Source organism: Trachurus trachurus, assembly GCF_905171665.1.
Source record: "Trachurus trachurus genome assembly, chromosome: 22".
NCBI classification, from domain to species: domain Eukaryota; kingdom Metazoa; phylum Chordata; class Actinopteri; order Carangiformes; family Carangidae; genus Trachurus; species Trachurus trachurus.
Window position 1 is genome coordinate 17,910,137 of NC_139907.1, and position 22,565 is coordinate 17,932,701.

Below are 22,565 nucleotides of genomic sequence, written 5' to 3' on the forward strand. Positions count from 1 at the left end.
GGGGCTTTTTAGATAGCCTGTGGTCAGTGGTGCTGCTGCAGTGGAGCTCGTGTTTCTCATGTTTGCGCAACAGGGTCCTGACCCTTCCTAAAACTGCCTCATCAAACCATTACATCTGTTCTGTTCCTCTTCCAGAACATCGCCTTGCCACAACTTGTTCAGACAGCCCAGTTGAAGCGCAGAGCGAACCGACATATCATTCTTCAAGTATTTCATTCTTAAAATGCTCCTTCGACAACGCACGGAGTCCCCGTTGTGGGGTTCAAGTTCCTTGAGAGCTCGAGCCAAATGTTTTCATTGTTTTTTTCCTGTCAGACTGTTATCTGATCCGAGTATTCAGCTCATAGTCTGGCTGTCACACGGATACATAGGCTACAAATGTCTCCCCAAACACTTCTTCACACTACTTTATAATAAATAAATGTATTCTTAATTGTGCTGGCTGGTCTAATCAGGATTCCTGCCCCCTCTGTGTCCTCTATGACTTGGCGTGTTTGCTACCTGTATAATCAGGCAGAGGATGTGAGAGGACAGAGTAGTGGATGACTTCCAAACATCACAGGCATCTGTCACATTGACACCTCTGCTGTGAGAATCTGTCAGGCTAACTGTCTACTGACCTTGCTGCTCATTCAGTTGCACATGAAGAGTTAATTAACACTTACACACAACACACACACACACTCATTCACTTTTTTTGCTATTTGAAACACAGTAACACAGGTAGAAAACTAGACTTGCATGCAAGTGTATCACGGTCCAAGCTTCCAGATGTAGCTCGGATCCAGACAGGTTCACCAACCCAAGACATTTGGAAAGCCCATAAGAAAAAAGGATTTAACCCCATTAGAACATGGTGCATGACCAAAGTAGTTCAATGATCCAATTGAGTGACCAACATTTGAACACCGATCGGATTGTTTCCAGTAGGAAATATTGGGCCACGTGACTGGCAGTCCAATAAAAATTCGAATGTGTTGTCTTCAAGCTTGATGATTTTCAAGAATATTATTGACAGACAGCCTACATTTAATTTCCACTGCTAGTAGCCATGAACCACAGGAGTAAATGGCTGTATTGGCTTGAGCCCAGCTATGACCGACACTGGGCAAGTGACCAGCACTCACTGATGGGCGCACACATGCACACAGCGGGGGAATGCCTCAAGCCTGGAGCAGCCAGTGGTGCATGGTGCACTGCGAAACATCTCATCTAGGGCACCCGTATCCGCATTATGAGAAATACCGTGATCCAATTGACGTTTTGATTGACAATGCAGTGAACCTTCTCTGTTTACCCCCGTACAAACTGTCCCGTAGCCTCCTGGCTTCGCTGCTACCCGCGGTGATATGACATCTATCTCGTGGAGCAGTCAGAATGAATCTGTGCACACCAAGATACTACGTTAGATGACTGAGTAGCACTTCAGGCGTACTCTTGATTTGTTTTGCTCGTGAGTGCCTGTGATGTGAGAATGAAGTAATAGCAGGCTTGGGAAGTGTTTGGCACCCCCCCCACCCCACCTCCAGCTCAGCCCCATCCCTGTCTTCTGGCACGTGGCGAGGTCGAATTATACACGGCAAACACACAAACTATTCACTCAGCCCTCCTCCTTGCATGAGCACTGTTAATTATACTGCTGCTACTCTCACATCCCTTCTATTTAAATCCTCAACTGATGGAAACTGCTTCTTTCCAGCACACACACACACACACTCGAAGCACATACAGAGGCGTGTGCCAGCCCCATGCTGAGCAGGGAGTATTTGTTTTATAACAAATAGGTTCACTGCTTTTCAGATATTAAGAGGGGGGAGTGAGGGGATGCTGTTTACATTTTGCAGGGGCAACAGAGGAAATCGAGTGCCCCTATAACCACCTCTCTCCCCCAGCCCACACTGTCCTGTTTTCTAAGGCACACTGCTGGGAAATGCTCTCATTGCACTAGAGTCCTGGTTTCTCAGTGGTGGTGTGCAGATTGATACTGAAATATCAATAGGCTACATCGGAAGCCAAACATTTCTGGTCTAGGATTGATTCTCACATTAATAGATCGATAACTTGACCTAATAATTTGAGTAAATGTGCCTTTTATCATCGACACAATGCTATCACCAGGATCTAGTCTAAATAATATTTGGTTGATGCTACGGCTGAGTGCAAACAAAGTCATGCGTGGAACTTTTTCAGTTCTGAGAATGACGCCGCCTCCGCCGTTTGTGATGTTTGTGGGAAGACTGTGAGGTTCTGTGGCAACACCACAAGCCTTGTCACACACCCGAGATGTAATCACAGGACACGATATGACAAGATTGTGCAGCAGTGGTCTGAAGAAGAGAGGTGCTGCTAAGGTCAGACAGACTTCAATGACCGAGTCCTTTTGGCAGTGGCAGGCGTTATCCAGGTACAGGCAAAGAGAGTGGAACTACTGTGGGAAAGTGATTCATGTCCATGTGGGCTTCGGTTTGTGTCTTGATGTTCAAATAATGGGAGTTTCCCTCATTCTAAAGCCACAGAATGCCCTTTGATTTAAATTGCTTTGAATAAATATGCCAGTAAGTATATAATTATGAATCAAAAAGACACTTCAGATAGCAATATAAAGATCAGGGCTGCTTTTGAATCCAACTGAATGTATTTTTCTACATTATTAAAGGATAAAGAGCAGTCTTATTTCTTTTTTGAGGTGATTATAGACTATTCATTATTTCTCTATGTTTTTTGTTTTTTTTACTCTTGGTATCTTGTTGGTATCAGCAAATACCAGCCTGGTTATTACTATTAGATCGGAAATGAAAATCAGTGGTTTTGCATATCACTATGTCTCTAGTACAAGTGATGCCTGTATTTATTTATTATTTTTTTTTTTTTTACATCAAATGAAAACATTTAAATATAAAGGCTATGAACCCACTGTAATGAAATTCAAATATGTGACAAGGTGGGAGTCACCTTACAGGCTTTTATAGGAGCTGCCAGTGGAAACGGTAGGCAGGAGAGACTTTCAAAGAGCGAGGGTTTAGCTTTGAAATCACAAACTTTCTCTGTCAGTATGTCACAGTGAGACATTCCCATAGATATCACAGATCTTTTTCACATGGTGCAGTAGGTTGCAGGGGAGAAGGTACTCTGTCTTGGAGTGTGCCTGTGTGGAAATAGTTGTCACGATGTTTCCTGTGTGGAGCAGGATCGATGTGAGACTGTCATAGTGAGTTCCTCAAGCCTCTGTTTTAATTACAGTGCGTAATATCAAAGTATTTTTGCCTTTTCGTTGAACCTCAGGAGGCTGATTTTTCCTGGCATGTCGGAACTCAGCATGGGAGGACAGGGTTATTCATTTTTCAATAACAAAATATCAAAGCTTTCAACAAACCCATATTTGGCTATATTCATTTATAGCCAGAAATGGACCTAAATAAAAGGTGTCCCACACAGCATGTGTTTCTGGGCTGCAGTTGTCAAGGCTCAGATTCTTATTAATGAAGTACCATATCAATGATGAATTAAAAATGTAGGAATTAATTACTTGAAATGCGATCTGAGGTGTAGCCTCACATGTTGTGGATGGTTATACACAGTAGCAGTATCCCACATGTCAAATGAGCTTCTAAAGCACCTGCAAGTGGGACAGTTTGTTGAAGTGGCAGTTGACAGAATGAGCTTTGGGCTTTATCTTCAGGTTTTGGCAACATGCCACTGCTTGTGCCAAAGCTTCCTGTTGTTATCTTTATGGGGCTCCATAAATAAGCACATAACAAGGAGCTTTTGAAGACATTGCATCTTAAAGTCAAGTTTGTAATTTAAAAATACGACAGTTAAAGAGGCCTGTGAGTGTAACCCAACTTAACTTTTTTCTAGTTTTTTGTTAACTCCACCTCACATCCTCACACTCTCAGCCATTTTTATAATAACCAATTCTCAACACATGTTAACAACTCATTAGAATAATCATTTTATTGCTCTTTCTCTCCCTTTTCATACCCCACTTTAGTCGCTAATCTCTCTGACTGTCCCTCACCTCATCTCACAGCGTCGAGTTGCGCTGATTGGCTGAGTAGCATCACATGACTGGCGCTATAAAAGTTTGAAATACTCCACCAGTTAAGACTCATAAAATAACAATACAGGTCTGGGTCTGGATCCACAGCTCGGTGCTCTCTGACCTGTGAGTTATCCTTGTTTGACCTATATAAAACAGATTGCTGTAACAGGTGTCACCAGTGATCACTAGTGATTACAGTCCACACCACTGCTGCTATACTACTTTATAACTAAACCAGAACTGATTGAAATACAGTAGTTGCTCAGTTCTTAGATCTTAAAATGTACTTTACAAAAGAGTCAAGATGCAGAAGGACAGAAGCTTCTTTCTACATAAATAAAGACTTAAAAAAGATTGAAAAGAGCAAAGTTTGTGGTGAGATGGCTCCAAATCTCAACTAATGCTTCCCACCTGAATACTGCCTGTACAATCTGCCACTGATGAGTTACTGATTAAACTGGAGGCACCACTGCAGGAGTTAAACCTATGGCTTTGTAGTGGCGGTGATTAAAAGTTTGCTTTTGAAAATGTATTTCGAACATACCCTCAGTAATTATTTGTAAGCACTGTTTGTTTTATTTTATCGTAGACAGTGGAGAGACTATCCAGCATTTTTGTAATAGGCCGCCCAGACTGGACTTAACACAGAGGCCATATCTTGCATTTCAAATGAGATTTCCAAAAAAAAGTGTTCTGAGTTTGAAAGAGGCATTGCAGAAATAACATCTCTCTAAGCTGCCTCTGATGTTTGCGAAAGCATGAAGCCGTTTGGTTTGTCCTATTCAAAAATAGCTACTGCACGGTCCTGTGAGTTCAGAGTTTATTCTTCCGATTCAGATCAACAAATGTGCCGTTTTCTTTTTTTGTCTCAGTTGAATTTTGTGTTTTTTGCTTTGTCACGTATGTGTGCGTCGGAGCCTTCCCCTCTGTGTGTACCTGTCCGTGTGCATCAGGACCTCCCTGTCTGTTTAATGGAGTCCTAGGGTTAGAGGCAGCAGAAAGGGCAGGGAGAGGGAAAGTGCAGCCTAGAGCAGACTTCCACTTTTAAACCTCAGCTCCCGACTGCTGCAGTTCGGCAGCCAGGCAGCCACCTCATTAGAATTTTTCACATTCCTCTTCAGGCAGCAGCACACTGCTTCCTCTTCATTGCTCTTCATAACGCACAACTTTTAAAAGCTGACGACCTTAAATCTGAATCCCCTCGATAAAGACAGGTCATCAATAATCCCACCGTCAAATATGAGGCTCTCAACCAACTCGGGCTTGGCCTCTGTAGATTTAATGTATGCATGAATCATAAATTCGTGAAGCTACCGAGCAGAATGTTAGTGCTGGCTTTACAAACTTTAAATCAATCGAGTACATGCCTGTTAAACACTGTTGACTTTTTTTTTTTTTTTTCATCTTCTTGTTTTGACTGGGCAGCTGTTAAGTGGAAGTATAAGACGCAGTAAGACTTCTTTACTCTGGACAAGCAGACCACCTAAGCTGTAAGCAATGCAATTAGGTTTTTTTTAAAGAAGTAAATGGCCCTCAAGGAGTTGGACAAAGGCTTTCATTGTCAAACTCCTGGCCCACCCAGATAATGACAGTAGGTAGTAGGAATGGGTTTACCATTTCTAACTATAAACTGTGTCAAGTGTTTTCAAGTGTCTATTTATCCTGCCGCCGTGTCTCTCGTGTAAAAAGACGAAGCCCTCACCGAGCACTTTCTGGATAAGAACAGAGGAAGGATCGAGGACACCCTGCTGTAGATAATGGCAATGAATATATTCTGGTGCTTCTCCAGAGCTGTCTCCTTGTGTAAGGCTGTGAGGGAAATTCACTTTGCCAGTGGTTAGCTATGCCCATTACTCACTGAACTGTGCTGCAGTGATAGCGAGAGGCCCAGATTGGGGCAGAGCAAGCAGCACATCACAGAACAATGGCGATGATGAATGTCGATACACCGCCACCGCTTTTTTTTTTATATTTCAAGCGCTACGACTGCACGTGGTGTTTGCATTGCGTGTTACGTGTGGTCAGCCAAAGAATTTGTCAGCCCGCTTCGCATTTTATTGCGGTAGCCCGCCTCATCCAGAGCTGACATCATGGATCAAAGCTCCCAGTATAAGTTGATTGCGAAGATAAAAAGACAAGCTTGTAGCTGTAAAGTCATGGCAGGCATAGGCACCATAAAAAAGGGGTTTTATAGCAGATTATCACTTGAACAGTCAGTGTTGCACTTCTCTGTAGGAAGCTGCCTCAACATGCCCCGCTCCTCTTCGCCCGCCTCACTCACACAGACCTTCATCACTTCCTCCAGTGAAATTGGTGGAATTCCAGGACCTCAGCCTCGCGGTTGGATGATGCTAGTGTCGTTTGTCTGCCAGCAGGCCTGTCTGTTTTCCTCTGAGGGTGTCAGGTTCTCAGGTTTGCTCAATCAGATGGGCAGGTTTGTGCCTGGTCCTCGGCCAGATGAACGTATCCAGGCGAAGCGAGTAGACGGAGAAAGGTTTTTAAAAAAGGAGAGAAGAGATGGGAGGGGAGATGCTTTGTTACTTCCAGCGCATCTGTTCGGGCAGCCGTGTTCAGAATCGGTATACACCTCAGTGGATATGTCGAGACCTCAGTTTACCCCCACTTCTCAGCACTCTTGGCTTGACAGAAAGTGATGTTGTGTAGGAGTCAGTTGATTTTACTACTATTGCAGATTTCTCTCCTCCACAGCTGTAATTCTCTGGCTGACCTGTTCACAACCCTCTGAACGAGCTCTCTCATTGTGGAAGGGTTTGAGGTTTATCTGCAGTCTTAGTCACTTGCACAAACTTCTCCCAGTAAGAAATGTTTTTCCCATGTTACTTCTCCAAATCTCAGTCATCTGACAGTTAATGTGTGTTGCAGCAGTGAGTCAAGGGGATTACAGAACAGGAAAAAGGATCCTGATACGATTGTCACACGGACATTCAACACCAGATACTTTTCTACTTTATGTTGTAAGTCGTTCTTCTGCTTTTCCTGTGCGCACCCCCCTTCCCAGTTCTGAGGTCTTCTTGTTTCTACGCTCACTGTTTTGCTTCATCTCTGCTCCTCCAGCGCTACATGCATTTAATTCATCTGGTTTTTCCTGGCAGGGCTCGTATACACAGCATAGTGAGGTCCGCTTGCCAGGCAATTTTCAAAGACTTCACCGTGCTGGAGTGGGGCCCCTGTCTTGCCCAAGCCAGCACAGAGGGACCTTTGTGCCTGTTGCCCAACAGCCCAGTCAACCCTTAGAGCAGGGAAAGATTAGGAGACAGTGAGAGCCATTGGGGTAAATGGTAGGGTGCCTGTTTGAAAGCCAATGGTGTCAGCCAAACAGCCCCATAGTCCCTTTCAAGCACGCAGTAATTACAAGCTTGTAGGGCAATCCTTTGGCTCCTTTGTCTCAGCTCTGGAAACACTTGCCCAGTCTACTAAGAAACCTCATTCCCTCCATGTATGGGGACACAGGACGAAGAGTCTTTCAACTCCAGCACGGTGGCCTTTTTTTCCTCTACGTAGTACAAACCAGTTAGCCAGACCAGCTCAGCAACTGGGGTTCCTTGCCAGGAGACCCCAGCTCTAGGAATGTCTAGCACCCCGAGCTGTGTCTTAAAATGATGACTCAGGTCTTCGTCTTTTGCTTTGCTCAGGTTTCTTATGATTTTTATGAGTCAGAGTCAGACCCTCGGTTCACACATGTGATTCACCACAGGATTCATCTGTCCTGCTGAGTGACTGTTGTCTGTTGTACTACCTTAAATAACATGTAATATGTGTGTGTGTGTGTGTGTTTGGTCACACACTCCTGCAACATCCTGGAGCAGCAGCTGTCTGATTCACCTTTATCTCACACATACACACACACACACACAGAGGTTGAATCTTCATGGGGACATGTTATCCAGTCCTCTGTGTCTAGACTCGTCCTTATAACCAGGAGAAACAAATTGCAGCTCTTCGGGGTGTGCCATGATGTCACCAGCCCTTCGTCTGACTCTGTACCACCGATTTGCTCATCTCTCAACAGCTTTTACAGAGCAGCTGGGGGGGGTCAGAGCCCCAATTACAGGAAGTTAACCTCATTTAGTCAACAGGCTCAAGCTGTTTGGGCATGTCCCACCAACCTGTGAAAAAAAAAAAAAAAAAAAATCAGATTAATTCTGCTGAGGATGGAAAGACTGTGTCAGGATGGTTGGAACGAGTTGTGTTGGTTTTATTTTAATTTGTTCTGGGTTTTCTCCTCGTTGGCATTCTCAGCCTGCCACACAAATGTACAGAAGACACGCTCTCTCACTCTCAATGCCACACTCCTCCTTTTAATCTGACAAGACCATCAAGCCAGTCGTCTGTCTGCATGTCCGTCAGCGAGGAGATTAGAGGCCTGTTTTCTGGGACGTGTGTATGTGCGCGCGTAAGTCTGTGTGTGTGTTGCCTCTATTCATCTGTCCGTCCCAGTGGACACATGGCAGCGTGAGGGAATGAGGCCCATCGCTCTGGGACTGGACCGACACTAGTTACATTTTCTGTCTATTTTCACTCTTATTCATTTCAGAGAAAGAGGGTGGTTAGTAGGACATGAATGTTTTTTTTTTCTTTTTTAATTAATTAATATTTTTATTATTCATTTGCTCCAGACAGCCAATTTACTGCCAACATTCGATGCCCATTCATTTGAGGAGTGTGCAGCGGGAAAATTCCTCGTGTGACAAATGGAAGATCACAGTCGGGGTATTTTCTTTCATCATATTTTCCAAAGATGCATGAAGTGATGTGGGTGTATGTTGGTGGCCTTGTGGTTTAAAGCGCTTATCATGTCACCATGAAGCTTTGACATCCTGGGTTTGCATTTCATTAGAGGCGCTTTTGTGTAGAATTACGCTCTGATTGGCTTAATATTAGACTGCATGGATCTCATGCTCCACATGTAACATTTCACCCAATAAATGTCCTGTCTGAAGATCCTGACCATGACTGGCGCAATATTTTAATTGCAAATCGAATGACAATGTTGACACACTGTTAGGTAAGAACAGGAAAGAGAGGCGGCCTCTGCTTCATAAGATTTAGAGGTTTGTTGTCGGAAAACACTCTTCTGTGTTTTGAACAGAGGTTGACTGAGGTTTGCCTTAGGCATTTTAAAGAACTGAATCATCTGCAAAGCCTTGAGATTTTACACCGGCACACCTCGTGTGACCGATGAATTGATGTTGATATTATCAAACACATTGAATTGTTGCGTGAACATTTGACCCATCTCTCGGCTGAGTCTGCCACTGTGCTGCTGTTGCTGCTGCTCTCCCTTCCTCTGTCTTTGATTACATTTATTGTTTCGAACAAAGGTGAATTTCCTCTTACTGCTAAGGAGCGTATAGTCTTTGTTTGTCTAAAATCTGCCCTGATGTTGTGATGCAGTGTGAAGGTGGCCGTGCTGTAGGCCCGTCACAGTGCACTGATTGCTTGTGGCTAATGTGATCACAGCCACAGCCAGGCAGGGCTGACTCAGAGTGGAGCCTTAATCTCCCCCAGTGTCTCGCTGCCAAATTGGCTCGATTTGTCAGGCAGAGGATCATCATCCACTTCTCAGATGACTTTCAAAGGGCCCCTTTGCTTTTTGATGTGCAGCTTGGGATATTTGATCCCAAAAATTGCAACTCTGCATCACAATTCACTAATGTTGGCTACTAAAGAGGCACGTGAGACACATCGGACAAGTCAGAAGCCAAGAGTCGTGACAGTGGGAGCTGTGACCACTGAGGGGACTTTAAGTTCATTGATAGATCCACGTGGTTTTTCTATGTAGTTTTGGTTTTGACCTAAGTCCTGAACCGGTTTATTAGATGGCCAACAAAGTGATCTTTTCTGTCCCCTTTGGGCAAATTAACTGATTAGGGCAAAGGAATCACTCATGTGCCATTTTTATGGAAAAAAATGTCAGACGTTGTGAACCCGTTTTTGAATGTGGCTGAGCTTTCATGTTTCTCCTGAATGCTTTGTGCTGAAATTGGTTTGAAAAGTAGGTCCCCTTATCTGAAATTGAACATGTCAGTGACTTTTCACCGGCTCGTAAAAAGCCGTCAGAGAGAAAAAAAAAAATCTGCATTTTGACATTTTATAAGTTCTCTTACAAGTAGTAAAAAGGTGGAGGTATTTTCTCTCTTAGCTTCAGACGTGAGATTGTAATTAGATTTACCATTGTGCTTTCCCCATCGTTTGACAGGGCACTGATCAAAGCCAATCAGGCGTGAAGTTGTCTGGTTTTCCACTAATATGGATCTTATATCTCAGCAGCTTCATTATTGAAGATCTGCACCTCAGCTTTCCATAAATTCCAGTTTTATTTATGTAAAGAAAATGTCAGGATATGGATAATATATGCACTGATTGACTTCTCTTTTCTCCCCAGGGTTGTGTGAGGAAAATGCCATGAAGCAGTGTCGCTGCAGTTGGGGATGCAGTATGAAAGCTTGAGCGCTGAAGACGTTTGGTTTGACCCGTCACGTCCCTGTGTGTGTGTTCTACTTGTCGATCCAGACAATCAATCTGCTCATGAAGTCAGGGATCAGGATCTCATCCCAGGGGCAGCCATGTCTACCTGCTAAGTGCCTTTAGCCTTTGGCACTGGTGTCATGACCAGCCTGAAGCGTCCACCCATGGAGCGCACCGTTGGGGGTTCCATCCCAGCCACTGATGAGTTTTACACCCGCCACCTCCGTGTGGTCAATGGAGGGGCTGTGCCAACCCGCACAGACAATGTCCATACCACTGTGAGCACAGGAGTGCCTAAAATGGGTGTACGGGCTCGGGTGGCTGACTGGCCCCCCAGGAAAGACATCGCAGGGCCTCTGTGGCACTCGACTCCAGAGTCCGAGAACTCTGGTGTGCCCTCTGCTGGAAAAGCTCACATTAAGTTAGGCTCCATCATGAGCCCTCAGGACTCTTCAATGCTGCGTAACATTCACAACACTTTAAAGAATCGCACCCAAGCCCATGCTAACAATTACAGCCCTGACACCCGTTACCTGGCCCCCGGAGACTACAGGGGGCCCGCACATAGAAACCCACGGCAGAGACGCATCCGTCAGCGCAGCAACAGTGATATGACTATCAGTGAGATGGAGGGCAGTGGGGACAGTGGGGAGGACTGGGGTCCATCATCAGGAGCCAAATGGTCCCCGCTTCACCGTGAATACGGCAGCACCTCTTCAATAGATCAACACGGAGCGTCTGGAGAAAGCTTCTTTGAAATGCTGAAGGGTTATCAAGGGGACAAAGTAGACCAGCGCAGCCCTGCTCCAGAGAAACTGGAGGACATGCTGAATGTTGGGCCCAAGCAGACCCTCATCGATCTTCAGGAGGATGCAGACAGCCAACCTCCTAAGGCTAAGGACAGAGATAAGCCTCCCAAAAGACGCACTAAATCAGAGACAGGGGGTGAGTCTATATTCCGCAAACTTCGGAACGTGCGGGGTGAGATGGACTCTCCCAGGGCGGGGTCTGATGTAGAGGACAGCCGGACAGAGGACATGGGCCCCCCTCTTAAGCCCTGGGTGTGTCAGAAAGGATTTGCTCATTATGATGTTCAGAGCATGTTGCTTGACCTCAACGAAGTTATTCAGTTGCGGCACACCGCAGGCAAGAGGAAAAACACCACCACTGGAGCTTCCGCTGCTGCCGTAGCCTCGGCTACCTCCACTCTCTCGTCCACCCACAGCCTACCTTACAGCTCCCCGAGCGGCAGCCAGGAAGAGCTCAGCTCTAGGGACAGTCCCGGTTTGGAAGCAGGAGATGAACAGAGCAACGAAATGCTGCTGAGTTGCCCCTGCTTCCGCAACGAGATCGGTTCTGACGGCAATGGAAGGCGCAGGTTGGGAGCAGGCGGGTCGGGGTATCATGGGCTTGTTGCCGGTGGAACAAGTAACAGTGGCTCAGGGACCTTGAGTGGGGAAGGAAACTTGTATGAAACATCTGTGAGCACACACTGCACAAATGCCGGAGTAGCAGTACTCGAGGGGCCAAAGGAGGGCCCCAGCACGCTCAGCGAAAAGGGAAAACAATACATTGTGGAGCATGTGGACCTGGGAGCCTACTACTACAGGAAGTTCTTCTACCTTAGAGGTAAGCCACATGTAACTACTTTCATTAAATGTATTTGTTAGCTTATACAAGTGTGTTGTTTAAAATAATGATGTTGAAAAAGTCTAAACAGATGGTTTTTTTTTAACTGCACCTGTTTCTATGCCACTTCCCCCTCCAACTCAGAGCACTGGAACTACTTTGGGATGGATGAGGCTCTCGGTCCAGTTGCGGTGAGCTTGCGCAGGGAGAAGCTGGAGGACGACAAGGATCACGGGCAGCAGTACAACTACCGCCTCATCTTCAGAACCAGCGAGGTCAGCCGTAGTGTCCTGTCCCGCCTCAGCCACAGCACCACCTCACTTCACTACTTCTCGCCCACTTTTTTTTTGCACTCACAAATTTGGGAGATGATTTTGGTTGAAAATGAGAAAATGTTTAGTTATTCAGTTGTTTTTTGTTTTTTTGTCTTGTTGGACCTGTATCTTCTTCTGTATCCAGATAGAAGGTTACGTGTAGCTCAGTTTCCACTTTGCCCGCTCGAGGTAAAACCACTCTCAGTCTTTGTTTCTTATCACGCGAGCAGCCCTCAGGCTATTCAGCTGTCTCCCAATATCAGCAATGTGTGAAGAAATTTCAGGAAGTGCACTCATCTTCCAGCCTCCGAGGCCTGTCAGAGCCCAACAACCTCAAACCGCTGTGTGGAGAGCTTTGCTTCTCCTTCCTGTCTCAGTAGAAAATAGACTCCTGTATTTAGTTGCAATGCTGGCTCCAAGTCTTCTGTGTTTGGGTTTTGAATGTTAGTTCAGGGGGACTAAGGACAAGCATTCCCAGACAGCGGGAACAGGCACCTGCTTGAGGCTGTTTGTTGTGGACTGAAGCAGGACAGGTGCATGTGATTAAACCCCCACATTTTAGACTGAAGTACCTCAGGACGCCGCCTCCACCCCCCCATCCTACCTTCCGTCACAGGGAACACAGGTCCATTGTAAACACAGGCCCAGCACAGCTTCAAGCTTGCAGGGGAGAAAGTCTCCGTCCGTTCCAGCTGCTTGTGATAGCCGAGTGATTGAGTTCACTCCCAGAGCCCAGCACAATGCAGACTCTGTACACACAGAAAGCCTGGACAAGCCCTCCCACCTCTTCTTCCTCAGTTCCACGTTTCTGTTTACCCTGGGCCTTGAGTCACAATTGTCTTGTTGTTTTATGTCTTTAAGGGTAAAATAAGAGGTTGCTATTACTTTAAAAACATAGAAAAACTGAAAAAAACACAGTGGTTTGCATTTATTCTCTCCTGGCATCTGGGCTGCAGCTTTTGTTATCACTGTGCTCCATCTCCAAGAAAAAGTTCAAAGCACACCAAGGATTCCTTGTTGCATTCTTTGTCCTTTACCTCTCTTGACTGTAATCTCTTCTTCCTCTTCCTGTCTCTGTTCACTCAGCTGACAACCCTGAGAGGTTCAGTCCTGGAGGATGCGGTGCCTTCCACCTCTAAGCATGGCACCACGCGAGGGCTGCCCATCAAAGATGTGTTGGAGTACCTTCTCCCCGAGCTGGATCTGTCCTGCCTCAGATTGGCCCTCAACACACCCAAAGTCACCGAGCAGCTGATGAAACTGGATGAACAAGGGGTAGGAGGAAAAGATCACACAACTATGTGCAACCCATTATCTGTACAGATAATGAGTTTCAGTTGAGAAGAAGTATCGGTTTAAGAAATATAATGTCTGTTGTTGTGTCTGTGTGTTTGCTGCTCCCCCAGCTGAGCTTTCAGGTGAAGGTGGGGGTGATGTACTGCCGAGCCGGCCAGAGCACAGAGGAGGAGATGTACAACAACGAGATGGCTGGTCCCGCCCTGGAAGAGTTTCTCCAACTGCTGGGGGAGAAGGTTCGACTGAAGGGCTTCACCAAGTACAGAGCCCAGCTGGACACTAAAAGTAAAAAAAAAAATGCATCTTTATGTTCACTTTCTGTTGCAATTCATTCAATACCTTATCACATATGAAAATCTAGATGTAAGGCCTCTTCCGCTTTAATGGTAGTTCTGCTGTGAATCGGTTTCACTTTTCACAGTTTTTATTTCTTCTTTATTTAGCCTGTTTCACACGTGACGCTTGACAGAGTTAAACGGTTCATTGAGCATTGGTTTTGTCATCTTACCCACACTCACAATGACCCATTATTCCCTAGATGTTTGGGTGAAAGTGCATCCTGTCTTGTGGAGAAAGCACTGAGCGCAGATTACACATGTGAGAGAGATGGATGGCAGTCATTGTACCACAGGCCTCAACACTGTATCGTTATTTTTCCCGCAGCGGATTCCACAGGCACTCACTCCCTGTACACTTCATTCAAGGACTATGAGATCATGTTCCATGTGTCGACTCTGCTGCCTTACACACCCAACAACAAACAACAGGTAAAGACAGAGAACAGGCTTTTGTGCTATACAATTAACCTTGTATTAGGAAATGGAAAACTTGCCAAATGAAACCATGAAGGTATAGAATATAGGAATGCATGCCATGACTTGTCGCTCAGGTATCAGATTTGATCAGTTTTGATCACCATCCAACTTTAATTTTAAACAATCTTTTCACTGTCTTCAAATGTTAGGGTTAGGTTTTGTAATGCACCACATGACTGCCATGGTTTTGCTTTCAGAATCATGTCTCTGCACTGCTCTAATTAAAATGTTGTTTTGCTAGTTGCTGAGGAAACGGCACATCGGGAACGACATCGTGACCATCGTGTTCCAGGAGCCCGGTGCTCATCCTTTCACCCCCAAGACTATTCGCTCTCACTTTCAGCATGTCTTTATCATCGTCCGGGTGCACAACCCCTGCTCTGACAACACGTGCTACAGGTGGGTTGTGCTGCGCTGAGTGGGATGTAATGAGTAACCTATAGAGCTTGGAGGCATACAGTAAATCTATAAGGACAACCATGTTTTTTTTTCTTCTTCCACACACATTAGCTGTGTGGTTTGTTTTTTTGACCAAACACACTTGCAAAGGTTTTAACTTCCTGTCTCAGTGCTCCCTTAAAAGCTCCACACTGCTCAGAGTTGTTTTCATGTAGGAAGCTAGCATTAAGACAAAAGCATTGACTGCGAGGCATAGGTCAAACATAAAAGCCTGCTACATGACCACCATCCAGTGTTTCCTGAGCTTGCGTGTTTGTGTCAACCGCGTCTCTGTAGAAGTATACAGTAAATTTGTCTGATTATGATCAAACAGAGGCAATTGGCCCTGCAGTAGCTGTCCAATTGATGGGAGATCTCCTCCTCTTCTCCTCCACTGGCTGATTCTTGGCCTCGTGATGATCCGGGTTCACACTTGTGCATCACTACCCCTACCACGCACACACACTGTCTTTGCTGTGCGTAGTGCATACATACACAGACATTACGCACACATAGTTGCTCCCTCTCACTCTCGTGCTCCTGTTTCTCCTTTTACCTCTTTCTCACGCTCACTTGCACAAAGTTACATACACATGCATACACTTTTTTTCTCCTGGCACACTAATTCACTCAAAGGCTCACTCATCACACACTCACACAATACCAAGCCAACCCCATCCCTCCTTCCCCCCCCCTCCCTCCGCTTCTTGTCCGCCTCCTCATCCTCTCCCAGCCTGCCACTTTGCCTTTGGGCAGCATGAGCCGGAGTGGTCTGAAGGAGTTAGCGCCATGCACACAAAGTGCTCTCTTCACCCGGACATGCATGTGAGCGGGGAGAATTGTTGAGAGCAGAGTCCCTCAGAGCTCATAGAGTCCACCTTGGGAGAGGACGGGTGAGGCCAGCCTTCTGTCTCTCAGCTCACACCCGCGTCAAATTTGGGCTAATTTATTTTGAGCCCGTCTTTACTCTAGGCAAGCTCCTTTTTTTTTTTTTGACCAGCCACTCCATCCCATTGAAGAGTGGACGCCGTCTTCCAGCTTGCTTTTGGCCTGAAGGGTACATCTTCTGGTTTATCGTCTGGGAAAAGGAGAATGAAGAAGGGGAGAAATGCTGGTTCTCCTGGTTTGCCTTGTGGATGAACCGGAGAGGCGCGAGACACAGAATCCTTGAGGACAATCCCAGCTACCCCACCCAGAGCCGCTCACACATTCCCTGCCTTTGGCTTCTTCTCATATTCCGTGGATCGAGGTACCATATGTCAAGACTTCACTCTTGACTGTCACAAGTCTTTCCCTGGATGCTTTTCCCTGGTGGTTTGGAAACAATTCTGGGACAAGAGAACTGGAGCAGCTATAAGGATTTTCCACTCCATACCTAGTGTTGGATTGTAGCTACAGAAGGAGAATTAAGTTTGCATTGACCTAGCAAATCCTTTTGCCGCTTTGTATTGATTCCCACAAACATTTGGGATATTTTGCAGCAGTACTCCGAAGATCATGATTTTTTTCGGGTGAAACCAGGAGGTATGTTATATAGATGTTTACATTTGTGTCTGTGCGTTATGGTGTGTTGGCTTTGGTAACACAATGCAGAGTAGCTGATGATGATCACAAGTCACCCATTTGAAAACAAACACACACACACACCCACACACCCACCCTTGCTTGAAAGAGGTGCTTTGATTTTTCATATGACTCTCTTAATATCTTGCGTAAGACTATTTCAGTAATGCACTGTCTTTACTTCTCTAATCTCTATTAATAAAGTGTATGTTATGATTTGATGAGTCATCCAGTTATTAATAGCCCGTTGTTGCCTGCTGCTGAGATTTGGATAATGCTCAGGTCATATTGAGCCAGGCCGGAGCATTAGAGGAGTAAGTGGCCCGGGGCCAGCGGGGTGCTAATCTGCTGCTTTCAACCGCTGCCTCAAAGTCACACAGGGCCAACCAGGCAGATTGCATAACTAGATCTTTGTTTGGGAAAAGTAGGCTGTTTGTGCTTGCTAGCTCGAGACGCAGCACTGCCTCTCCATACCATGATGTAGCAGAGAGTGGCAGGATGTCAGTGCTGGGAACTAGCTTGTCAGCCATGATTGGATGTATAGTATTTATATGCCGAGTGTAGTCAGGCATGGTTTGCAACATTTCAGCTACAGGCGATTGCAGTGTTATCTGTGTAATGGACTGGATGGAGACTTGTCAGGACTGTCACATCAGCTTATCCAAGGCCAGTTTTCTGTTTTCACATGCTTGTGGGCTTTTCTTATATATGGTCCTTACTACAGTATATGTATATACCGTCTATATCACCCTCAAACCACTATAAGCAGACATCTTTTCACAAATGGTGAAGTAATACCAATAGCCTGTGTTAAAAAACACAATTTACTCTGTTTCTTCTCCAATCGAGGACATTTTCTCTGGATCAGCAGGTGTGAGGCAGCCTTACCTGCACCTGTTAACTAATGCAGAGTAATGCAACTCCTGTACAGTCATTGTGTGCAAATGCAATAGGAGCAGCAGAGGGTAACAAGAGGAGAGCCTTGCCCTTCGGAATTTTAACGCCCTCCTTTATACTCACAAGTGAAACAGGTCAAAGGCAACAATACCTCGGGGAAACCATATAAAGATGTCTCCACTATTCGTTTTTTACGAGCCCATGTGCTGTCCCTTCAACACCAGACTTTTTCCTTGTTCATGGTAGTAGGACCATGCACATCTGTTTTATATATCAGAGTATGATTTAGTTATTTCATATTATATAGAGTTGAATTTCTGCTGTTGATATGTGATTTGTAACAATATTACTTCTATGTTATGTTTATTTTGTATCATTTTATTAGAAAATAAAACAGCACTTTAATTCAAAGACACATTAAAACTAGTGAAATAAATTCCAGAAGTAATGACATCAAACTCCTCTCATCTTCTTCTCCCCCTGCAGTGTGGCTGTTACTCGTTCCCAGGACGTTCCCTCCTTCGGCCCCCCTATCCCCAAGGGTGTGACCTTCCCCAAGTCCACCGTCTTCCGGGACTTCCTGTTGGCCAAAGTCATCAACGCCGAGAACGCTGCCCACAAGTCAGATAAGTTTGGTGCCATGGCAACACGCACACGGCAGGAGTACTTGCGGGACTTGGCGGAGCGTCATGTGACCAGCACTCCAGTGGAACCCACGGGGAAGTTCCCGTTCATCTCTCTAGCACACAAACGGAGGGAGAAGGTGCGTCCATACAGCGGGGCGGAGCTACGGAGTCTGGGAGCGGTGACCTGGCAGGTGCATGCTGAAGATCAGGTAGCCGGTGCTGAACGCGAGTGCCTATTGGCCATTTCCAATGACTTCATCATCCTGTTGGATCAGGAGGCCAAAGCAGTTGTGTTTAACTGTGCAACACGTGATGTGATTGGTTGGTCAACGGGGAGCCCCGCCTCCATGAAGATCTACTACGAGCGTGGCGAGAGCGTGTCTCTGCGCTCCATCAATAACAACACAGAAGACTTTGGAGAGGTCGTCAAAAGATTGGAGGTCAGTTGGGTCCGCTACCGTCTATGAAAACACACATCTCATTAGCACACACCATCTGCTGAAGCTCAGAGAGGTCACACTGAGCCAGGCACCCCGTGTCCGACAAACAGCTTTAATGAACATACGCACATGAGTCCTTTTACTTTGGAACCCCTTTAATGTGTTTTTACTTTTATCATCATACCTACATTTTATCCAGTCACTGGAAAGCTTATCAAAATCAGATTACAATGACTAAAACAGGTGTGTCCTGGTTGCCACTGAACAGGACAGAAAGTGTTGTGTGGAGTCCCATGTAGGGATGTAAGGACGATTATAGTTTTTCTTGGTATGATTATTGTCAGAGAAATAATCACGGTATTACGATTGTCACAATTATTATGCATTAATTAATTTTACAACACTATGAATGTGTAAAAACCAAATATAGTCAAAATAAAATTACATTACTAGTTACATACACAAAATATTTTAAGTATCTATTCAAATAGGACCAATTATGTTTGAATTATTTCAGGGATTTGTCATCTATACCATCTATACTTTTTTTTTTTTTAATTACAAATGACATGCTAACATTTAAATTCCTACCAATTCAATGTTGATTTTTTTTTTCATTCTGTGCGAGTTGCGCTGATCTGCCGATACGTTCCGACATAATAGTCTTTTTTGGAAAGTGACTGTATTGAAGAATGTTTACGATTAATTAATTGTGACATTTAATACCGCCATTAATTGTGCAAACAAGTGATCGTGACATCCGTAGTCCCATGGTGGGGAGGGCGCACTTTGGCCTCTGTCCACTACCCTGACAATAGTAGTATGAAAAAAAATATATTACTGATGTTATTATAGCAACATAAGGGCGTAGCCTCAAATTACACAGTCACCAAAAAGCCACAGCTGTTTGTTGACTCTATGATTACAAGTCATGCTAAGCATAATACATAGTCATTTGGTGATATGATATCATTACTGAGGTTTTTGACGCGGTGTAGGTAACGCAGTGTTTTTTTGGTGCGGCACTTAAATCGCTCCTCTGAGAGACGGAGCGTTTCTCGTCAGAGGTAAACAAAATAAGAAAAAAGTGCTACTAGTGCTGGCACATGCTTTTCTTTGGAAAGCAGGAATGTGAGTGAAGTGTTTTCCAGGGCCTTTGTTGTGGGCGTCGTGACTCTCATCAGAACAGAAGGTAACTGGAGCTCAGCCTCCTGTTGTGATTCATTTCTGGGCTTCACTAACCACTATTTACTTCTCAGTTAACTTCCCACAGCCAAGGGGAAAGACGAGACAGAGTGTCTAAAGATGTTCTGACTATTTTAGAAGAAAGTACTTGTATTCATGGTATGTGATTGAAACATGTGCCTCAACCTGTGTAGTGTTAGAGCTGCTGTTACATGAGTTGTGTCTTGTGGAGGCCGGTGTTTTAGTTCACCTGGAACAGATTCTGAGAGTTTTAGTATTTTGTAATTTTTTCATCATGCATTTCTTCTTTTCCTCCGCCCCTCACTCTGTCTATTCTTTAGCTGTTGACCAAGGGCAGTCAGACCACGGAGATGACCCTGCGTCGTAACGCTCTGGGCCAGCTGGGCTTTCACGTTAATTTTGAGGGCATTGTAGCGGAGGTGGAGCCCTACGGTTACGCCTGGCAGGCTGGGCTCAGACAGGGCAGCCGCCTGGTGGAGATTTGCAAGGTGTCGGTGGCCTCTCTGTCTCACGAGCAGATGATCGACCTGCTCCGGACCTCTGTCACTGTGAAGGTGGTCATCATTCCTCCACATGAAGACTCTACGCCACGCAGGTAGAGTAGTGAACATACAGTAGAAGATCTATAGAAAGCAAGAGAGAGCGCAGTTGAAGCAGCAGTTTGTAACTTTCAGTGTAATATTCTGACTGTGAATGCTTCATGTGCCAACAGAGGCTGCTCAGAAATCTACCACATGCCACTGGTGGACTATAAAAACCACAAAGAGGGTATGCCCTACGAGTTAAAGTTCCCTTTCCGCCCCACCAACAACAACACCAAGTGGCCACGCACCTCATCCAGCCCTCAAACACGCACTGCTGGCACTGGGGGAACCCTGATCAAGGCTCCACCCTCGGACTTCAGCGACCGCAGCTCTGCCGCGATGCCTCGGAGCGTGTCCAGCGACGGCCGGCCCCTCAACCCCAAAAGGTCACAAAATAAATATGGTGCTGTCATCATGAAACTGGCGGAACTCAAAACTGTCTAGCGCCGGTATTTTGTCTAATCACATCCATGTGTGCCCTCACAGATATTCCCCAGGAAACGACAACTACGCTCTGGCCTGCTCCATCGTGATGGGTCGCACTCTGCACAACACAAACTCCCCCTCCAGCCTCCCCTACACAGACACAACCAGCTCCAGCCACTGGAGGCAGAAGTCTATGCCCGATGGGTACGTTTTTCTGTTCCCTGATATTACAGAGTAGGGGTGTGCCAAAAAATCGATTCACATAAGAATCACAATTCTCATTTAATACGATTCACAATCGATATAAAATGTCCTAAAATCGATTGTAAAAAAAAGAAAGAAAAGAAACAAATCTGCCTCCGTTTCCTTAGAATTTAAAAGGCAGCATGTTTAACTGCACAATTTTTTTTAATAAAGAGGTACTTTTAATTTTGTTACTTAAGCAATATGTGATATTGCTTTTATGCAACAGTTTCAACGATTCCATCTAAGCATGGATAAATGTTTAAAACTCAATAAATGTCACTTGAGTCATTCTGTCTTGCAAAGCAGACTGGAGTAGATCATGAGGATCCTTAGACTGAAGCAGAAATCATTATGAATCAAATCGTTTTGAATCAAAAATCAATTTTGAATCGAATCGTAGCCCCAAAAATCAGAATAGAATCGAATCGTGAGAAAGTAAAAGATTCCCACCCCTATTACAGAGGGTTACATACTGTACACTGGATTGGCTCACTGCCCTGCCTGTCAACATCGGTGACCTTCCTCATCTCCCCTTCTAGATTTAATAACAACAACTGCCAGTCCCCTGTTCCGTCTGCGCGGCAGGTACCAGGTGACGGGGTCAACGGGGTCAAAGCGTGCTCTAACACTGGTGTTGGATGGTCCCGGACCGGGGAGGGTGAAGCAGCCAGCAGACTGGGGGATAAAACCAGTGCAGGTAAGAAGAACACCATCTAAAATGTGTCTTTTGTTACTGCATGCTGTCTCTTCTCCACAGGCCTTATTACCCATCTGTTTTTGCCTCCTACAGACACTGTGGTTTCCAAGGTGGTGATTCCTCGACTGCAGCCGGCAGAGCAGAGCGGCCACATGTCTCCGAACAAAAGCTCTAAGGTGAGCTGGAATCAACAAGCACCACATGAAATGACTTCCTTTGTGAGAGCTACAGTTTGTGTACACCCCCCCCAGTGCCGAGGGCGGCCATTAAAATGTTTCTAACACCTGCTTTAGCACCACGGTGACATGTGCAATCATGAGCTCTTCGCGTCAATCAAGCAATACAGAAGAGGAACCCTGAATATTTACAGGAAGAGTTTTAAGTTTGAGAATAATCCTTTGATATCTGTCAACAGGTGGATGCTCCATATTCTTCAAGCCAGTCGAGTAGCAACACGCTCTCGAGCAACGCCTCCAGCTCCGCCCACAGCGACGAGAAATGGTACGAAGTTGGCTCGCGCTCGGGAGTGCGGAGTGATCTGGAGCTGAATGGCTACCTTCAGGGCGCCTCCACTGACAGCGGCATCGACGCCACCTCCTTCACCGCCACCCAAAGCAGCACTGCTTCCTCCATCGGTGCCTTCAGGGGCAAAGACAAGATCCCGTGGCAGGACGACCCAGCGGGCAGCCAGAGGGCCAGCGACGATGCCTCGCCTCCAACACCGGACTCCCTCGTTGCCACCGGTGGCGGCGAAGTCCCGGCGAAGAGCCCGTCAGCCTTTCCACTGGTACCTGACAGCGGCTCCTACAGCCTCAGCGATGCCGCCTCCCACTCCAGGTGCGCTGCTGTTCTGTTAG

The 22,565-nt window shown here is 45.7% G+C and overlaps 1 protein-coding gene across 5 annotated transcripts in view; it reads left to right on the forward strand.

Annotated features, from left to right (window-relative positions):
* Positions 1-22,565, forward strand: part of LOC311005632 (signal-induced proliferation-associated 1-like protein 1) — a 35,745-nt gene that overhangs the window by 6,495 nt on the left and 6,685 nt on the right. For 4 of the 5 annotated variants that reach the window (XM_083998120.1, XM_083998117.1, XM_083998121.1 and 1 more), the window contains exons 2-14: positions 10,449-12,160; positions 12,305-12,435; positions 13,561-13,749; positions 13,881-14,055; positions 14,434-14,537; positions 14,827-14,984; positions 17,970-18,549; positions 20,076-20,350; positions 20,468-20,725; positions 20,826-20,969; positions 21,551-21,708; positions 21,802-21,884; positions 22,124-22,545. In XM_083998120.1, the coding sequence (XP_083854246.1) occupies positions 10,672-12,160; positions 12,305-12,435; positions 13,561-13,749; positions 13,881-14,055; positions 14,434-14,537; positions 14,827-14,984; positions 17,970-18,549; positions 20,076-20,350; positions 20,468-20,725; positions 20,826-20,969; positions 21,551-21,708; positions 21,802-21,884; positions 22,124-22,545 (4,166 nt within the window). In that variant the 5' untranslated portion in view covers positions 10,449-10,671. Of the gene's footprint in view, positions 1-8,743; positions 8,774-10,448; positions 12,161-12,304; positions 12,436-13,560; positions 13,750-13,880; positions 14,056-14,433; positions 14,538-14,826; positions 14,985-17,969; positions 18,550-20,075; positions 20,351-20,467; positions 20,726-20,825; positions 20,970-21,550; positions 21,709-21,801; positions 21,885-22,123; positions 22,546-22,565 lie in introns of those variants that run through there. The other variant, XM_083998119.1, reaches the window with a different exon arrangement.